The following is a 19,743-nucleotide window of genomic DNA, read 5'->3' as shown; positions in this document are numbered from 1 at the left end:
AGCCTGGGACTCCAGCACCCCCTGAATCAGCAGACCCAGTCCCCAGAGACCCCACCCTAACTCCCCCACTTCCTGCCACTGGTCCTGCCACTGCTAGGAAAGGAAGAAGGATCAGCCCCCCAAACCCACAGCTCCCAGCACTCCCCCACCCCAGGCTGTCCCCATCCATCCAAGGGAAAGACGCCTGTGACCCTCCTTCCTACTTTGACCGTGGCCAACCTGGAAGTGGCCCCTTTCACCCCCCACAGGCAGGGGGGTGGCCAGTTCTGGGCTCGGGCTCTACTCTTTGTTCCCGGGTTGGATGAAGGGGGGCAAGCGAGAGCTAGTGTCACTTCTCTTGGGCCTCAGAGGCCCTGAGCGGGACGTACCAGTCCCGGAGTTCTGGCGCGGCAATCACCCCCCTGGAGGCCGGCCAGCCAGCCATCACTAGATTGATTTTTGGAGGTGGGCGGGTGGACACTCGGTGTTTGTTTTCCGGATAAGGACAGGGACCCGCCTCGCCGAGAGCAGAGTTCCTTAGGCAGCGCGAAGCCCAGAGAGGACCGGTGCCCAGCGGGTGCCGCTCGGAGCCCGGCTGCAGAAGCCCCGGCCCAGTTTCCCGCTAGTCGCGAGATGACCCCACGAGCGCCCTGCTCCCGCGGGGTCGTGCGATCCCCGAGCGCTGGAGGGGGCGGTTAGGGAAGCCGCGCCGAGGTGGCCGGGCGCCGTAGCTCCAGCTGCGAAAGGAACTAATTAGGGCGGAGGGAGCGGGAGGAAGCGGCGCGGGGCGGGAGCGCGCGGGGACCACCGGGGCGGCGGGGGCGGGGCGGGGTCACCCCGAGGGTGGGCCGCGCTGGCCCTCGGGGGGCCGGCCCCCGCCCCACCGCACCCGCCGGCCTGGCGCAGACAATGGCCGCTATTGTGCGCCCGCCGGCCGCGCGCAGACGGCCCCCAGCTGCAGCGTCCGCAGCGCCGGGCCGGCCCTACCTGGCGGCGCGGCCAGCCCCCGGCGGAGGGGCGGGACGAGCGCGCGGCGGGCCCGGCCCCCGGGGAAACTGAGACCCGGAGAAGGCCCCGCCTCCGCCAGATCCGGCGGCGAGGGGCGGAGCGCGGACCCTAAAAGGGCGGGGGTGTCTTTATCTACCACGCTCCCACCATGTGCCGGGAGTCATCTGTGCGCCCCGAACCCTCTAAAGCCGCTTCTGTTGAGCACAGATGAGGAAACTGAGGCTCAAGGTCACCAGGCTAATAGGAGCACCTGTCCTGGAGAAAGCCACTCGTCCCTGCTTGGGAGAGACCCGCTAGCTGGCCCCGAGCCGGGAGAAGAGCCGGTGTTGATGGAGGCATTGAGCTCGGCACACCCCACTGAGAGGCACTCGGGGTCTCCTTGGCAAAAATAGAGGATAGGGCCCGCTGTAAGATAGCCCCCACCGCCCCGCCCACCCACAGCTGCGAGGAGCCAGGTGAGTGGAAGCCAGGATAGCGGTGTTGTCAGGCAACAAGAGGCACACCCCTTATTCCCGGGTGATGGGTGGGGGTGGGGGTGCGGGGGTAGTCCTGACTTTGCCCTTTGGTCAGCCATGACCTGTCCAGCCTAGGACTTGGGGACAAGGGCCCAGGAGGCACTTCTCAAAAGTCCACGTGGCTTTCTTGCTATGGAATGAAAGCAGAAGCAAGTCCCTGTCTTCCCCTGTGCCCATCGGCTCCCACCTGCTCAGAGGATGTCAGTGTGTCTGGTACAGGGACCAAAACCATCAGTACAGGGGTCCTATGGGGGGCGCTGAGGGCCGGGAGGGTAGGCCGCTGGCCCACATTGCACAAGTGGGTGGCAAGCCTGGGACTGGAAGCCGAGGACGAATATCACCACCATCCGCCAGCTGTTGATGGTCGGGCAATGTACCAGCACCTGTTTAAGCCAGGTGCTGTTTCATCCCCATTTTACAGACGCAAAAACCGAAGCCTGAACTGTCCCGGGTCACACAACTTGTCTCTGGCAGGGCTGAGTTTCAAGCCCAGGTGAACCCAGAAACTGTGTTCACCCATCAGCCCCCTGGGGGCCCCTGGATGTGGGAAGGGGCAGGCAATGGGCTTCTGGCTTCCCACCCCCTGCCTGCCCAGGGGTTTGTGGGAGCTGCATGCCGAACCCCGAGGGGCAGCAGGCAGTGAGTGGGCACTGGAGGGGCCAACTGTTGGGGGGCCCACAGGGAGGCTTGGAGAGCTGAGGGCAGACATGCTGCCAAAGCAAACGGCCCCACAGCCCCGCATTCCTGGGAACCGCTGCAGCACCCTGCTCTGGCCAAGGGCTCCGCCCTCCTCAGCCGCCCAGCGGTGGCGGGAGCCGGAGGCAGGGGCAGGCCTCATCTCCTCCTCAGACCCCCGCTTCCTGAGCAGGCTGCAGAGCAGGGCTCCAGTACGGGTCCGACCACCCGGTCTCCAATTTGGCTCTGCCACGTCCTGCCCGCGTGAGTCAGGGCAAGTCACCTCCCAGTCTGGGTCTCATTGTCCTCATCTCTAAATGAAGATGATGATAATACTGCAGGGAGTGGCACCCCCACTCCAGTATTCCTGCCTGGGAAATCCCGTGGACAGAGGAGCCTGGTGTGCTACATCCAGCCCGTGGGGGTCGCAAAGAGTCAAACATGACTGAGCAACTAAACACACACACAATAGTGTAAGACGCCCCCCCTTCATTGGATTTTGGGGAGAAATCAATACGATGATGCCCATCCAATGATTACTTTAGTGTTTCCCTCTGTTATATAATGTTCAGCACCTAGAACAGTGCCGGGTGCATAGTAGGTGGGTAATTAAACTTGTAAATGAATTGTCACCAGCACTTGAGTCCCCCAAGTCTTTGACCAGTTGGGGAGCTGTGAGGACAGAGGGGACCGACCCTCCTGCTGTACACACAGACCTAGAGTCTCGCCCTCACCTGAGAGAACCCCTGCTTCAGCTGAGGACACAACTAAACAAGCTTGTGGCCCTCAGAGGGAAGGCCGCAGGCCCTGCTGTCCCACAGGGTGGCCCCAGCTGGCCCCAGTCCGCTTCCAGAACCCAACTGCATCAAAGAGAGAGTGCTGGGAGGCCCCAGACAGTCTCTGAGCAGCCCTGGAAGAAACAGGCCTCCTCCCAGGACCCAGGGAGGGGCTTATCCTGAGGGCTCGGCCCGTGCAGGTCCCAAGAGAAGGCCCAGTGCGGGGCGGACAGTACTTCCTGGAAAAGCATGGGGTTTCGCCTTCCCCAGGAACCTCCAGATGGGAAAGCAGACCCTGCCCTCACCCCAAGATGGGCGCTCAGCCAGCACATGGATTGGAGGGGGGGCAGCTTCTCCAGGTCCCCTGGAGGCTAGACCCTGCCCAGGTGGGAACGCAAGGGCTCCCAGGTGACACAGTCAGGGCCAAGCTCTCTGCTCAGCCATAAAGGCCTCGGGAAAGCGCCCAGCTGGGCAGCTCCTGAGCAAGGATGCAGGCTGGGAGCCCCCACTTGAGCCTGTACCCAGAGTCATCTGGAGGAGGGCATGGCAACTCACTCCAGTATTCCTGCCTGGAGAATTTCATGGACAGAGGAGCCTGGCAGGTTACCGTCCATGGGGTTGCAGAGAGTCAGACACACGCACGCCCCTGGGGCTCTTGTTAGTGGCTTATGGACCTTAGGGACCCAGAGTCTGGTTATCAGGTCCCAGTCTCCCAGCCACCCCTCTGCGACTTGGTTTCCTCATCAGGAACACAGGCACCATGGATAAGGTGCCAGCTCACGGGGCAAACTTGCCTGGCACCTGGCACACAGGCGGTGCCAGCAACTGGTAGCCCTGAGGATTCTTGTTCCCAACCCTGGGCTGGGGGGGTGGCCCACATAGTAACTCCAGGGTCACCCCGATGGGTCAGGCAGCACTGCTGCTGGAAGGCCAGCAGCTGGCTCGCCCACGCCCCTCCCCAACTCCAGTTCCCTAGGATCCACACTTCCCTCCCCAACGCCAGCAGGGTGACACCAGGCTGGGGTGGGGGGTGCAGCTCAAACACAGACACACAGACACACACACACACACAGACAGACAGACACACACACACACACACGCTGGGGTGGGGGGTGCAGCTCAAACACAGACACACAGACAGACACAGACACAGACACACAAGACACACACACACACACCCCCGTCCAGCTGCGGGGCCCAGCCTGGCACAGAGGCCTCCCCTGGCCGGGTGGCTCCAAGCCCATCAAGGCGGGCCCCCGCCCCCTGCTGCCTGCCCGCCTGCAGCCACCTTTGCACAACTATGTCTGGTATTTTCCTGTCTGCCCAGCTTGGGGGGGAGGTGGTGCGTGGGGCTGTGAGTACTGCCCGCACCTGGGCCTGGGCCAGAGGGGAGCCCGCCAAGCAGCCCCCACGCCCAGGGCCAGGGGTGGGGGGGGCGCGGGTGCAGAGGGAAGGGCTGGGCCCTGGGCCGCCCAGATCCCAGGGAGGGGCCAGCAGCAGGGGAGCCAGACGGAGACACACACCCGGAGGCAAGGCTCAGGCACGGCCCTGGACCCTGCCAGGCAGCGCAGCTCACAGTAGGCGGGCAGTGCTGGGCGCTCAGCCAGTGCTCTTGAGGGCCTGCAGAGGCGTTGGCCAGCGTCCCACAGGTCATGGATGGGCACCCCCAGACACAGAGGCACACGCATATGTGTCACACCTGTGCACGCGAGACACGGCAGGTAACCAGAGTCAGGGTCCTGGACCCAGGACTCTGGGTCTTGTGGGTGGGAGCAGGGGTGAGGCCCAGTCCCCACCGAGGAGGAAACACTGCGTTTCCCACACTGACCCTGGCTGCAGGACGAGCCCAGGAGTGCCTCCCGTGTCCCCTCAGAGCCCTGGGATAGGGATCAGGCCCACTGGGAACAGCACCCACCAACTCACGGGGCAGGAGGCAGCCAGCGGGCTCTGGACTTCGGCCCTTCCCTCCGCTTCATTTACCAGCTACTCAGTTATGCATTCCAACACCAGGCCCTTCGCTCGGTCCTGGGGGCCCACAGATGAGTGAGAATGAAGGTCACCCAGCCTGCACAGAGGTGAACAGTGTCAGGAGGGGGCTGCTAAGATCCCCATGGACAGGGGGCAGTGGGCCAGGAAGGGCCAGCATGCCTCCTGTATGCCATCTTGGTCCATCCTCAGGACCCTGGGAGTTAGGTGCTATCCTCTCCGCTTTCCAGACAGGGAGACCGAGGCTCAGAGTGGTTCTGCTATCTGACAAAATCACAGAGCTTATCAATAGCACAGCTGGGATTCACCTCCAGGCTCCAAAGCCCACAGTCTGCACCCAACACAGCAGAGGCCTGGAGGTGTGGCCCCAACTGACCCACAGCAAGTCTCTCTGTCATTCAGCAAACGAGGAAGCCCAAGAGAAAGGCCAGGCCAGTGGGCAGTGACCTGGAGGGCACTGGGGAGCCATGGAGTACTCTATACAGAAGACTGCCATCTTCCTTATCAGCCCATCTTCTATCCCCAGACTCCCATTCATCACCTCCTTTCTCAGGATTCCCTGCCTCTTGCCAGCCTGATACTCCCCCCCTTGGGTGCTAGCTCCTGCCCCACAACCTTCCACACTTCCATATTCTCCTCTAGCTGCTACCCTCCTCCGACCTCATCCAGCAAGTCTCCCCGGATTCACCCTCTCTGATCTTTGCCTTCTGCAGCCACACGTGGGCTGTTTTTCCAGGTGCCTGAGAGCAAAGCAAGGGACCTGCCTCTGTCCCCACACTGCTGAGGGCAGCCTCCCTAGCCTTCAGTGCCTTGTGCTGCCTGGCACAGGTGCCCTGGTCCAAGTCCTCACTAATGCCACTCCTACCAGAGTGAACTGGGCAGCAGTTGAAGTGGGGTGTGCTGGGGACTCAGACCCAGAGAACCAGGCCTGCTCCTAATTTGATGTGGACTGGAATCTGGGCTTCAGTTCCCCCATCAGTGAAAGGAGGGGGCCAGCCAAAAGTAGGACTAGAGCTTGAACTTCCAAACCATCCCTCTAAGGGCACCATCATACCTGCCCTTCACTTTTCTCAAACACCTGTTTGAGTGTTTGAGAGTTTGCTGAGGGGATGAATCCATTGGTGGTACCTACCAGCCGGGTGAGGTGTGGGGGTGCTTAAGGCCCAAAGAGAGAAGTGGCTTGCCCACAGAGGCCTCCTCCTCCTGGTTTGGGGCGAGAGACCCAGGAACAGATCTGGGTGGTGAGAGTAAGGCGTAACTCTGGTGGATAACTCTGGTGGGTAACCCTGGTGGGTTAAGATGACCAGAAGGGCCCAGTTCTCCCAGCTTCATCTCCTGCCACCCCCTGACCCCTCCAGCCTTGGCACAGAGCCTCCCCAGAACAGCTGGCTTAGACCAGGCCCAGCAGGGGCTCCAGCACGAACTCTGGACTCCGCCCCCGCGCCCTCTTCCCAGCCACCCTGCCCCGCCCCTGCTCCCACTCTGGGTAGGAAAGCAAGTCCAGAAGCCAGGGGCCATCTCTAAACCCAAAGGGAACACCCAGTGGGTGGGGCCATGCCAGGCCTGGCCTGTTTCAGGCTCTTGGGGCCCAGGGTCCACGGAACCACTCAGGGTGTCCACTAGGTGTCCTGAACCAGGGATTTGGGGGCTCGGCCTGGAGGAGCAGATAGCCAGCAGCACTGGAGTGGGGGGCACTTTGGAGCAGGCCGGGCAATGGGGGGCCCCACAGCCTGTGGGGAGGGGGACATCACAGCTCTGGGTCAGCAGCCGGGAAGCATGGTGACAGGGGTTGGATGGGGGGGGGGGGGTCGGGGGGGGGTGTCCTGGACACAGGAAGGAGTGGCCCTGGGAAGAAATTGCTCAGGCAGGCTGGGACTTGCCAGGCAGACCCAGGTGGACCGTGGGGGAGAGGGAGAGAGGCTTCCTCCCGACACAGCTGCCCCCACACTGTGCCGAGGATGGGGGCAGCAGGGAATCAGGAGGGGTTCCTGGACTGAACTGACATTTCAGGGGCCGGGGCCATGTAGTCTGAGACTCTGGCTCCCCTCTGGCCCTCTCTGACCCCAAGTGACCCTGGGCCAGGCCCTCAAGTCTCCAAGCCTCAGTGTCCGCCTCCCACCTCCTTGCTGCCAGAGTCCCAGTGGAATGCTAGCCTGTGACCCTCAGTCAGCCAGGCAGGAACGTCTTCCTGGAGGCTCCCAGGGCTGAGTCAGGCAGCTCAGCAGTCTCCTGGGGCCTCCGCAGGTTCCCACCCGCCCTTGGCCGAGACTGGAGGAGGGGGCCGGGGGCCGGGGGCTGGAGCTGAGCCCTTCTGCAGACAGCCATCTGCCGTGACTAGAGTTCCGTGGACACATGCAGGTCACACACCAGGCCCGCCCTATGCAGGGGACTACCTGGTTGTTTAGCAGGAAGACAAAGGATCTTCGGAAGCTCCAGCCAATCGCATCCCCCCCCCCCCACTCGCGCCATGGTTATATCCCTGGAAGAGTCTCAGCTCCCGCTGCCCATCCCCCACCAGGGGCACGTGGAGCAGATGGAAGCCCTCCCCCATTGGAATCACCTCCCATCTCTGCCCTGGAGGCCCCTCCCCGCCTGGCTACCAGTTAACCAGACCCTCCATCCATCAGAGGGGGAGGGGGAACAGAGAGCCAGAGCTCCCTGCTCCTCAAGGTGCCCAGAGCCAGGGGCTCTGCCCGGCCCAGCCTGAGGAAGCTTGAAGGGACATGTCCCAGGCAGAAGACAGGTCAGACCCCGGGGAGGGGGGCTGCCTGGAGCACCCTGGGAGGGTCCCACAGCCCCAGAGCTGGAATGGGAGAGAGGACCAGGGTCCCCTGCAGCCCTGGGCCAGGCCTCGGCTCCCCCATGGATAAGTCTGGAGCTGAGGCCAGGAGGATCAGTGCCAGGGAAAGGATGGAGGCGTGGGGCCCGGTGCATGCAGCTGCTATGGCCAGCTTGGGCTCCCCTCTTGTGCCAGGCTGGGAAAGTGGCCACCAGACCCCACCGCCACCCTCCAGAGCCATGGCAGACCCAGGAACTCAGGCCCAGACACCCGTCAGCCCTCCTTCATCCTGTGCCTCGGTTTCCACCAAGTAGGAATCAGTGGGTCTCTCCAGGAGGCTCGTATAGCATTTCAGGTGATGGATGTCAATGCCTGCTATGGCCACTGGAAGGCATCCTGTGGATTTTCTCAGGGAGCTGTTAGAGGCGTTCCCCCACTGCAGCTCCATCCTCTGACCCACTTCACCTCCCCACCCTCACCCCCACCCCCACCCCAGGGACCTTAAGCTGGCATTTTTACTAGTTGGAGAGATAACAGGGGTTTGTAGGGCCAAGTTGGAGCCTAGAGAGAAATCTGGGTCTACTCCAGACTGCCACTACATTAGACACCCTCTGACCCAAGTAAGTCCTTTCCTGTCCAGGTGTCAGGGTCACCCCAACCGTGGCTGATTAGCAAAGCACGAGTGGTCCTGGTTGAAAGTGCAGGTCCCTGTCCCCAGAGTGGGGCTGAGGCAGCCACCTGGGAAACCTCAGGGGCAGATGTGCCTCAAGGGCCTTGCAAAAGTTGTGATCTCTCCCACCCAGGGCTGGCAGTATCCACCTCAGCCCGGGCTGCGGCCCATCTCTAGGACCCTTTCACAAGCCCAGAGTGGGGAGGCAATTTGGGTTGGGGGAGATCAGCATCTTTTGGCTGGCCCCAGAGACCCTCCCCTCACCAGCCATGGACACCTCCCACCTCTGAAAAGGGAGCTTATCGAAATGGAGGACCAGCCAGCATCTTCCAGGGGTCACCCCTCTGGCCTCACTGTGAAATGTAAAATAACAATAACCCCAACAGAGGAAGACCCAGCCCCACTGCGCCCAGCTCAGGGCCTCTCCACTGCAATCCGAATTTCCCACTTGGTTAAGGGGCCTCCTCAGCACTGCCCAGTACACGGAACCTGGGGAGACGCAGGGCACTGGAGACAGCCCCCACCACCAGCGTGTAGGGGCCCACCCCAAACAGCTCCCAGAGAGCTCAGCTGCACGCCCCAGCCCCGCATCTGGTCCCCCAGCCACAGCTGTCGTCACCCTCGCCCATCCTGGGATTGCCCCAAACTCTGCCTGGCACCCATCCCCGCCCTCTCGCCCAAGTGGGAAACTCAGATGCCAGGCAAGCCAAGCCAGGGTAGATGGAAACGCACATGGGAAAATTGTCAGGAAAAACACATTCTTCCTTCTGTACCGCAGCTCAGACCCTGGGAGAATTAGGTGGTCGATGACACTCCCACCACCTGGGCCAAGGCCAGGCCAGGAAAGGAGGGGAGAGGGATCCACAGGGTGGGGCTGAGAGGGGTCCAGGCCCTCTGACACGCCCCAGGGAGGGGTCCTGGCAGACCTCTGCTTTCCCCAGGCCAGGGTGCACCGTCGCCCTGTCACCCTTGGTAGGAAGGCGCTCCCAGCGAGGAGGGGAGCCCGGGCAGGAGAAGACATCGCTGTGGCTACCCATTTGCAGTTGGGCTTTTCAGAAACAACAAAAGCCTTTGGGGGGCGGGACTCAGTTCACACGATTGTTTAAAATGAGGTTTCTGGATGTCTGTGGCATTCGGTTATTCATCCTGGCTCCACCCACAGATAATTGAGAGTTGGCTTTTGTTGGCCCTAGCCCCCCCTCTCGGTATCCACCCCCCCCCCCAGGTCTTCTCGTGGACTCTGCAGTTCAGGAAGATCACTTTGTACAACCCTTTGGTTTTACAGATGAGGAAACTGAGACCCAGAAAGGGGAAGAGTCTGGCTTGCCCAAGGACCCTTGGGAGTTGGTGGCGGAGCCAGAAGTCAAATCCAGGACGTCAGACTCCCAGGCCAGGGGCTTTTCCCACTCACCCTCCAGGCTGTGGCCCAGTTCCAGTGAATCCCCCAAAGCCACTGACCCCAAAAGCAGTGGTGCCTGGAACCGGGGTGACTCACTGTCTGGCTTCCTGGGGCACCTCCTCCCCACCAGTGAGGGAGAGACTGGCAGGTGTCCCTGTGTAGAGAGCCAGGAGCAGGGAGAGCCCCCCCCCCCCACCCACCAGAGATCCTACAACAGGGTCACTCTGGGGCCGAAGAGCCCCAGCTGGAGGGATTTAACATCAAAGGTCAAAGGTCACAGACAGGGAAGGGCGGGCAGGCATAGGGGTCAGAGGGTCAGCGCTAATGGCAGCTCCGGAAAGGAGGGGGAGGGGAAGGAGCTAAGGAAAATAGGGCCGCTCCCAAGGGGTCCTCAACTCCTATAAACGGTGCCCAAGTCCCTGGCACTGTCTCCAGCTCAGATGACTGCAGACAGGGTCAATTCAAGCTGGGCTGGAGCTCAGAAAGGGGTGTCCCCAGGAGGGGGGGGGTCCCCAGGTGCAGCCCTTCCCCCAGTGCGGGCCAGAGCCAGCTGGGAGGCCCAGCCTGGGCCCAGAGGGGAGAAGGAGCAAAGGGGAGGCTCGGAGGTCGTGGAGAGGATGTCTGAGGAGGGCTGGAACAGATGTGGCAGTGGGCACACCGAATCCCCTTCCCCGAGCTTCTTCCGAAGCTGCCCATGAAGCCCCACTCTCCCTCCTGGATGCCAGTACCAGGCATGCTGGATCTTCAGATGGCTGCCTCCAAGGACCACAGCTCAGGCCCTGTCCCTGGCCCAGACCAAGAACCATGGGAGCCCAGGCCTTGGCCAGGTCCCCAGCTGGCCTGGCTGCCCCCTCAGTGTCAAGCGCTCCCTCCAGAGCCAAGATCTGGGCTGTGATGGCTGGGGGCCCAGGGCTCCTCCCAGGATCCCTTCCCACTTCCCAGGCCCCAGGGCTGGGCAGCTCCCTGCAACCATCCCTGCCCAGGGTGGCAGGCCAGGCGGGCCCTCCTGGACAGGCCTACCGGCGGCAAGCTGCCCTGCTGTGGCCTGAGTACCCGGCTGGGCAGGGCAGTGTGCCAAGGCCTCCAGGTGCCAGCCTGGATTCCAGCCCCATCCCAGGGGGCCTGTGGGGAAGCAGGGCGCAGGCATCTCCCTCCTTCGGGATGCACCTGCCTGGCCCCCTCCTCCCGCCCCCTCCGGACCCTCCCTCAGGCAGGCTGGAAACCCCTGCCCTCCCCACTCAGCCAGGCCCTCCTGCGTGCACGCGGATAGCAGGGAGGAACAAGTGCTGGACAGGACGCCAGCTCCCAGTCCTGACCCCCGGGCCCGAGGGAGGCCGGGGCGAGCCAGGGGCAGCAGGCGGAGGCTTCCCTAGACCCGGGAGGAGACACCTCTCAACTCCCGTCCTAGGAACAGCCCCGCCGTGGGAAGGGGCGGCTGCCCGGCGGCCCCAGACAACTTCGTGCCTGGCCTTGGGGGGGGGGCCCTCTCACCCCGCAGCGCGCCCCCCGCCGCGGCCGCCCAACTTCCCTGCCGAAGTTTGCTCCCTCCTGGGGCCCGGCCGCGGCTCTGCCCGGCCTCCGGACAGACGGAGGTAAGGAGGGAGGAGAGAGAGCGATGGAGGGACGCGGCCGGGGGAGCCGGCGAGGGAGGGAGCGCGCGAGCCAGCGAGCAAGGGAGCGAGCGCTGGGGCCCCGGCGAGGGCTCACAATGGCCCGGGGCGAGGCGCGGACTCGCGGGGGAGGCGACCCCCGGGTCCCGCAGCCCCCGACGACAGGCCAGCCCCGCCGGTCCCCTTCCCCGCGGCGCGATGCCCTGGGGGGCGGGGGGGGCGCTTCTTACCTCGGCGGCGGGGGGCGGTCGGTCTCCCGGCTGCGGGCTCCGGCGGTCGGGGGCGGCGGGGGAGCGAGCGGGGGAGGGGGCCGGGCGGGCGGGGGCCGGGGCGCGAGGCTCACGGGGCGCGGGCTCCCCTGGCACCGCCACCCGGCGCCCGGCCGCTCCGCCACATCTGCAGCTCCGGCAGGGAAGGTGGCCGCGGCGGCCGGGCCGTGCGGGGATGTCTTAGAGAGGGAGGGAGGAGGGAGCCGGGAGGAGGGACCGGCGGGCCGCGGAGGAGGGGGAGGAGGAGGGGCGCGGGGGGCGGCCTCCCCCCCCGCCTCCCTCCCCCGCTGCTTCCCTCCCAGCTAACCCCTCTCGCCGCCGCGGCCCCAGGCCCGGGGCGCCAGCTGCCAGGCGGGGCGTGCGCGTCGGGGGGAGGGGGCGGCCGGGAGCCGGCGCTGGGCCGGGGGAGGGGCAGAGGGGAGGAAGGGAGGGTGGCGCGGCCCCGGGGAGCGGGAACCGGGAGGGAGGGGGCGCCGGGCCGCGGCCGGGCCGCGCGCGCGTCCTCTTCTGCCCCATCCTCGGGTCCCCCGCCCCCCAGCGGCCCCGCCCCCGGCCCGAGGGCAGCGCTAGGACACAGCCTGGGAGGTGGCCTGGGGGTGGCGGGCGGGCGGGGGGGTTGGCGGGGAGGGACGTCCCGCCCTCGGGGAAGCCCGGAGAGGGGGCGGCGCGCGGAGGAGGACCGGCGGGAGGGCGTGTGGGCCCAGAGGAAAAGACCCGAAGACCGGGAAGATGGAGGAGGTCGCGGCGGCCGAGGGGGCGGGGGCCCCTCGCCTGCCTCCCGCGGGGTCACCTTGGCCAGGCCCCCCGCGGCCCGGGGCGGCGGGGAGGGCGGCAGCCGTGCCTCTCCGCGGGCCCTGATTTCTCCGCCCAGCCCAGTTCCAGGAACGCGCGGGCAGCGCCGGGCGGGCTGAGGCCCGGGCTCCGGATTCGGGGCGGCGCAAGCGAGGGTTCGAAGCTGGTCTCAGCCCCTCCTTCCCGTCCGACGTCGGGCTGCTGGTCCTCGCCTTGTCCTCGGCCTCAGTTTCCCTCTCGGTGGAATAGGGAGGAGTCCCCACCGCGGTCTTAGTGCCAGCAGTTGGGGACAACCTGCATCGTCAGCGCGAGCGCCTGCGAGGGTCGTTGATCGCGCCTGGACCCTCAGCGCCCAGCGCGATGCGGGTAGTTAGGAAGTGCAAGGAGTGAGAAATCAGCTGCAGCCGGCGACGTTGATTTCCACCTCCTGAGATTGAATCCCAGACTCGAATTCTTTAAGTGTGTTTTGTTTGGGTCAACCCGGAGACCCCGCCCAATTATCTTCTTGCTGTCTGGTGGCAAATCTTGGTTCAAAAACAACCCCTCCTGGTGTTGACCAACGCTGCCAGTTGGGCTTGAGGAATCCGGGAGAGGAAAACCATCCACTCTAAGCGAGGCATCTTGACTCGGGGTGTAATTTTGCCTTCATTCGTGCGGTTGGTGCCCGGCCAGAACCTGAGAGGAGCAGGTCTTCATCACTCAGCGTCCTCCGTGCCTGGCACCATGCTCCCGCACATAGTAGGTGCTCAGGATATGTTTCTCGGATGGACGCAGAGCAGGTGCTCATTCCATCTTAAGTGGTCACGTAGGTATAGTAGGGCTCACGGCTGGTGGGTGAATGGGCACATAATTGGTGCTGTGAGCTGTTATGTGGGCAGGTAGTAAATGCTCATTACATTTACAGCAAACGGATACATAATAGGTTGCATAAATGGACAACTGATAGGTACTCAAGACCGTTTCCTGAACAGACAAGAGGCCGTTGGGTGATCCATGAAAGGCCAGTAGGCCCGCACCATTTGGAGGTGACCTCCCCTGTCCCACCCCACCCCAGTTTCCCAGTGTGAATAATGTGGAGTGAGGCCGGGTTAAACATTAGCCGGCAGATGGGCCCGAGGGAAGGCCAGCTTGGGGAACTAGCACCTCCTAGGAGGGGGCTGTTAAGGGCCAACGCTCTGGGTTCTGGGTCGGCTGAGCAGCCGGTGCGTGGGGAGGGGCAGGGGCCAAGGGCCGCAGAGCGCCCCCTTCCGGCCTCCCGAACTCGGCTCTCAGGGGGACCCTGCAGCCTAGGGCCTCACTTCTGCCCAGTTGGCCCTGCAGGCTCCAGCTCTGAGGGAGTGAGGGTGTGTGGTAAAAGGTACACAAGGGGCTAGTTTTATATCTGTTAAAAGTGCTTATGGAAGGCTTATAGGATGCCAGCGACAGCGGGGACAGGTAGTGAACAATCCCAGCCATCCTTGCCCTTCTGGGTCTCACAGTTCAGCTGCTACTGATTCAAGTGAAATCCACAGGTCTCCACACTATGAGGGGAACCGACCACAAGAAACCTTAAAAAAAAAAAAAAAGAAACCTTAACCCGTGAGGACCTTTCTCATTTGTTTTTCTGCTCCCCTGTGTTTTCATGGACAAGCACGTTGCTCCCAATGAGAACTCTGACTTGGAATTCCCACATTTGGATGGTAAATAATATCTCCTTTCTGAGGTTGTTGTGGAGATTAAATGAGGTATATTCTCAATATACATTAGCAATCACTACTAGGAATCAAGAGCCTTCCCAGATGGCATTAGTGGTAAAGGACTTGCCTACCAATGCAGGAGACATAAGAGACACAGGTTTGATCCCTGGGTGGGGAAGATCCTCGGGAGGGGAGGGTGAGGGTACAGCAACCCACTCCAGTACTCTTGCCTGGAGAATCCCATGGACAGAGCCTGGCAGGCTACAGTCTATAGGTTCACAGAAGTCAGACACAACTGAAGCAACTTGGCACATATGTATACCCACAGCAGGTATCATTAAGCCTGACCCACTGCTTTTCAATTCCAGGACCCAGTTGGTGTCCCCTTAGCTGCAAACAAACACCTAAATTTGGCACCTGCAAACCCAACAAGAATGAGGAACTCTATATAAAATTTTGGTGGAGTCGACCCAACCAGTAACCCCCAATTCTCAGCCAGACCAGTTTTTTCTCTGAATGAGATGCTTTACTTTCATTATATTCACAATAACCCTGAGGGTGGGTCCTATGATTATTCCCATTTTGCAGAGAAAGAAACTGAGGCAGAGATTAATATGGCCAAGGTCTTACAGAAGGAGGCATAGACCAAGTTGTGGTCTCAATCAACCTGAGTCCAAAGCATTTGTTATAATTGCGGCCTCCCTGGGGCATCAGCTAAGTGGTGAGATGGAGTATGGGACATTTCAGAGGGCCAGTCTCAGAGAGGGTTTTTCATGGTATGCTTTTCTGGGAGGCAGCACCTGTTATAGCAGTTAGGCCAAGCATGGCTTCCTCCTTCTAAGTGAAAGATGGGTGAACAGGGATGTCTTATTCCCCTAGTATGACATTAGATCTCCTCCCTCCAGGAGCGCTTATTCTGAGTACCCATCCTTTGCCACCTGCTCCCCTCCCATGTGTTATATACTGTCTCTTCTATTAGAGCATAAATTCCCTGAGAAGTAGGACAGGGGACAGTATCTGCTTTGTCACCCCCTCTACAGGGTCCTGCCCAGGGCCTAGCATCATCATAAATATTGCTATTAGAGACTGAAGGTTTGTGTCCTCTGTATTCATATGTTGAAGCTCTACCCCCAACCCTGAAAATATTTGCACATGGGGCCCTTAGGAGGTAATTAGGTTTAAATAAGTTCATGCAGTCCCCATGATGTGATCGGTGGCCTTATAAGAAGAGGAAGAAAGTTAGAACTCTCTCTTTCCCTCCCTTTCTTCCTTTCATGTGAGGACACAGCAAGAAGGTGGCTGTCTGCAAGCAAGGATGTGAGCCCTCACCAGGAACTGAGTCTGTGAGCACTTTGATCCTGGCACATTCCAGCCTTCAGAAGTGTGAGAAATAATGGTTAGTTAAGCCACCCAGCCTGTGTATTTTGTTATAGCCACTGGAGCTAAGATAATTGCTAATATATTTGGGAGCTGAATATTGTCCCTTAATCCTTCATCAATGAATTTTTTTTTTTCCCATGCCGCGTGGCTTGCAGGATCTTAGTTCCCCAACCAGTAATCAAACCGAGTCCCACCCTCCCCCTATCCCAGGCAGTGAAAGCACCAAGTCCTAACTGCTGGACCACCAGGGAATTCCCAATAAACATTTATTGAACATCTCCTAGGTTCCCATCCATTCAAACAGATGCCTATTAAACTGTTATCACGTGTTCATTCAACAACATTTATTGAGGGTCTGCTGCGTGCTGGGCTAGCAAACTCATCCAGGTTTCCAAGGGGATCACTCAATCTAGGGTGGGCTCCTTACCTGTCAGTACCCAGAGGGGACATGGCTCGCTCATTCACACACATGTACCTGCCCACTTAGTACATGGCTCCTCGGTTAACACATGATGAGTTTCAGTCCAGCAGAAACTCAGCTGTATAAATACAGTTCTTCTCTTTCCAGAGCCTTTAATCTATTCAAGGGGCTGGAATTGAATAATACAAGACAACATGTGAGCCTGAAGACTTGTTTCAGATGTAGGAGAGGTAATAGGAACCAGGATAGATGAATGGTATCTATCAAACCCCAAACTCTAGCCCTTAACCTTAGCCAAGTCATCAACTCTCTCTTACTTTCCCTGTTTGGGAAACGGTGATCCTCATGCCTGCTATGGGGCTATATGAGGCTCTACTAAGAGCGAACACAAAGGGCTGGAAGGGAGAAACAGCACCGCAAATGGTAGCTGTGCTGTTATTATTAATGAAGCCTGCAACCCACTGTGAGTGGGGCCCAGGCACAAGGATGGAGCCATGGCAAGAGTGAGATCAGGGTGACTTATTAACCTTGAGCAGGCAGCCTGGAGAGCTCTCTCCCCGTTGGTGCTGGCTTGCCATGGCTGCAAGGCTGGGACTGACTATGGGTGGGGTGTTTATTCTGGGAATCAGCCCTGACTGTTCCTCACTCTCAGCTCCAAAGAAGGGCTTTGAGTCAGAACTGAGGGCCCTGCTGGGCCCAGCATGTATGACCCAGCCCACCTGCCAGCAGGGCCCCTGGCTGAGAACGCCTGGGAGGCACAGCCCCCAGGGCCAGCAGGGTCTTTTGGGTTTGAGACACACTCTCCCACTGGAGACACACCTGACCCCTAGAGGGCCTGAAGCACTCAGCTTTTGGAGTTTTGGTGGCTGAGTTCTAGACGCCAGCCTGGAGTGAGACTCCTGGGCAGGAAGGGACAGACACTGGAGGTGGGGGTGTCCATGTTGACTTTTCCGCCCCTAGAAGTGCCCCCAGCTCCTTCATCAGGGCTTCATGGATATACACCTGTTCAGTCGCTCAAACCTGACACTTATCAGGACTCATCCACCATCAAGGGTGATTTTGGGCTTCCCTGCACTGCAGGAGACACCGGGTTCAATCCCTGGGTCGGGAAGATCCCCTGGAGAAGGAAATGGCAACCTGCTCCAGTATTCTTGCCTGGAAAATCCTAGAGACAGAGGAACCTTGCAGGCTACAGTCCCTGGGGTCGCAAGAGTCGGACACGACTTGGCGACTAAACCACCACCATACTTCACCGAATGTTCTGCCTTCACCATCTTGGGATTATTAATCATTTTGGACCGACCCAGTGCATTTTCATTTTTTCAGTGGATCCGGTCCATTGTGCAGCCTGTCCTGCCCCGTGCTTTGTTTTCCCCCCAAGTCTGGGGCTTCTCCAAGTGAAGCAGATTTTCAGATCCACCCCTTAGCCACGCCCAGCCAGCCAGGAGTGCCTTAAGTAAGCCCATTTCTTGAAAGGGGCGGGGGTGAGCACCTGCCACTTCAGCCTAACGGTACCCACCTTTCCGGAAAAAAGCCCAAGGCGTGGGGCTGTGTGGTGGTGGGTAAGTCACTCAACTTTCTGATCTTCTGATTATTGAGACAATGTTTTATTTAGCTGAGTTGGACTATTGGGAGGATTAAAGAAGTAGTTCACACAACACACAGCGCTTGGTGGAGTAAGCGCTTAATCCATTAGAATTATTATCAATATCGTTTTTAAAAAGGAGGATTCTTACAGGCACTAACTTGGAGAGAGGGAGGGAAGGGTCAGCCCCATCCCTACGGACCTGCCCCAGGAAGGAGGAGCCGCCCCTCCCCCGACCCCGCCCCGCTGTCTTCCGAGGGAGGAGACCCCACCGTGGTAGGGACGAGGGGGCGGAGGAGCGGGAGCGACACATTTTTGAGTCGTGACCAAGTGGAAACTCCCTCCCAGAGGCGGAAGCCGGGGGCGCCCCACTGGGGCCGGAGCCTCCGCCGAGGCGGGATCCGCGGCCTGGGGGCGGGGCGGGGCGCCGCGGATAGGGGTGGGGGGGACCCGGTACCCGCCCCTCGCCTCATGAATATGAATAAAGCCGGCGGGGGAGAGCGGAAGTGCGAGGCAGCCCCGCCCCCGCTGGCCCCGCCTTCGCCGCGGGCCCGCGGTCGGAGGGGCGTGGCATTGCCGCAGACGCCCCGCCCTCCCGCCCCGCGCGCGGGGCCTCCTTCCGGCCGGCGCGCCCCGGACGTGACCTCGCGCGGGCGCGCGCCGGAGCCGCCCTGGGGGAGGTACCCGCGCCTCTCGCGCAGGTAGGAGCACGCTTTGTCTTCGGCGCAGGCCCCAGGGGCCCGGGTTTCCGCCAGCCGCCCGGCCCGAGGCCCCAGTGCTCGCTGCTCCTCTAGCTCCGACCCGGCCTGGCGGCCCCCAGGGCGCAATCTGGCCCCTGAGTCAGGCTCGCAGGGGCGCCCGCAACCCGGGAGGCGCGACAGGAACCCATTCACTCCAGCGCGGGCTCCCTGGGTGCAGAAGGCTGCAAAAGCCCTGCACCTTACGGGGCTTGTGCTCCAGAGCGAGAGAGGCCAGCGGGTGCATCAGTAGAACGTCCAGTGTTTCGGATGAGTGTCAGGGTGAGAACAAAAGCACGGGATGGCCACCACCCAGGCCGCTGGGGGGCCCTGGAGAAGGTGACTTTTGAGCCAAGACCGGAGGAAGCGAGGAAACAGGCCGGTGCCTGGGGGTGTCTGGGGCAGCCGGGCATTGAGGCTGGTGTGACTGGAATGGAGACAGGCAGAAGGATGGAATCATGATAATAATGGCTCAGTGTTGAGCAGGTGCCCTGCAAAGTGCTAGGTGCTCTATGCATATTATTTTTTTAAGCCTCAGGACAGCTCGGACCTGCGCGCCAACATTATCTGAGAGAAAATCAGTCTCAGGCCGGCTAAATAACTTGCCCAAGGTCACACAGCATTGGAACCCAAGGAGACTGGCGTCATTGCCTGAAACACCCAGGAGACCCAGAATAGGGTGACCTTGACCGAGTCAAGTTCTTGTGCTGCACCTCAGTTTCCTCCCAAAGTACTGGAGGGAGAGGGTGTGACTGACCCCCTGAAGGGAAGGATGGGCAGGCAGGGCCCTTTAGCTGACAATCTTCCCCAAAACCAGCTTACAGTAATTCATACCCATCCCTGAAATCTACACTGAACGAGGTTGTAGCAGGAGCCTTCAAGGATGTACGCCTACCCAGGAGAGGCTTTTATTGCCTGGGAGGCACTTGTCACCCCTCCAGGCTCTGGAGCTGCTACAAGTTGGCTTGGGGAGGGAGAACAAAAGGCCCAGAGGCCCGAAGAGGCTACTTCTGGGGGGGAGGGGGTGGGAAGAGCCCCATGGTGCTTGCAACCAGCAAGTGCAGAACAAGCAGAATTCCCTAAACATCCCTGCGAGCCTGGAGAGGTTCACACACACACACGAAACGAAACCCACCCATGTCTACACCTGCAGTGTGTTCTTTGGCCGCTGCTCAGACCAGAGGGAAAGGGCCTCAGTGCTTCCTATCTGGGCTTGACTGGCCACGCTGACCGCTCTCTGCTGTGGGAAAGGGCTGTCTCCTGTGAAGATTTGCTTATGCCTCTGATCCTGAGAGTTTCTAATGGGGCAAGGGTGGTGAGTCTTCAGCAATTTGCTCCTTCTCTAGCCTGGCACAACTTCAGCCTTGGCCTCTGGGCCATGGTGTGAAATGTGGCGCTGGGAGGGTCAGGCATGTGCCCCATTCCTCTGTGTTGGAACACAGTCCTGGTGGTACAGGACCACATCGGAACTTACCATCAGGCCCAT

General features: G+C 60.9%; 2 protein-coding genes across 2 annotated transcripts in view; both read right to left on the bottom strand.

Moving 5' to 3' along the window:
- Positions 1 to 11,731, bottom strand: part of GLIS2 (GLIS family zinc finger 2) — a 20,407-nt gene extending 8,676 nt beyond the window's left edge. The window contains exon 1 of the mRNA XM_065924258.1: positions 11,628 to 11,731. The gene's annotated coding sequence lies outside the window, so the exon portion shown is untranslated. The remainder of the gene's footprint in view (positions 1 to 11,627) is intronic.
- Positions 896 to 19,743, bottom strand: LOC136157358 (collagen alpha-1(III) chain-like). Its single transcript, XM_065919276.1, has 12 exons — positions 19,732 to 19,743; positions 17,893 to 18,428; positions 12,381 to 12,752; positions 11,974 to 12,256; positions 11,628 to 11,845; positions 11,279 to 11,580; positions 10,808 to 10,909; positions 9,884 to 9,941; positions 6,072 to 6,173; positions 4,477 to 4,573; positions 2,235 to 2,433; positions 896 to 1,095 (listed from the first exon to the last, which is right to left on the bottom strand). Exons 1-12 carry the CDS (start codon positions 19,741 to 19,743, stop codon positions 896 to 898), a joined length of 2,481 nt encoding a protein of 826 aa, XP_065775348.1.

This window comes from Muntiacus reevesi, chromosome 2 (genome assembly GCF_963930625.1).
Source record: "Muntiacus reevesi chromosome 2, mMunRee1.1, whole genome shotgun sequence".
Lineage (NCBI taxonomy): Eukaryota > Metazoa > Chordata > Mammalia > Artiodactyla > Cervidae > Muntiacus > Muntiacus reevesi.
The sequence above is the reverse complement of the archived record's forward strand: the minus strand, read 5'-3'. Positions and strand labels throughout refer to the sequence as shown.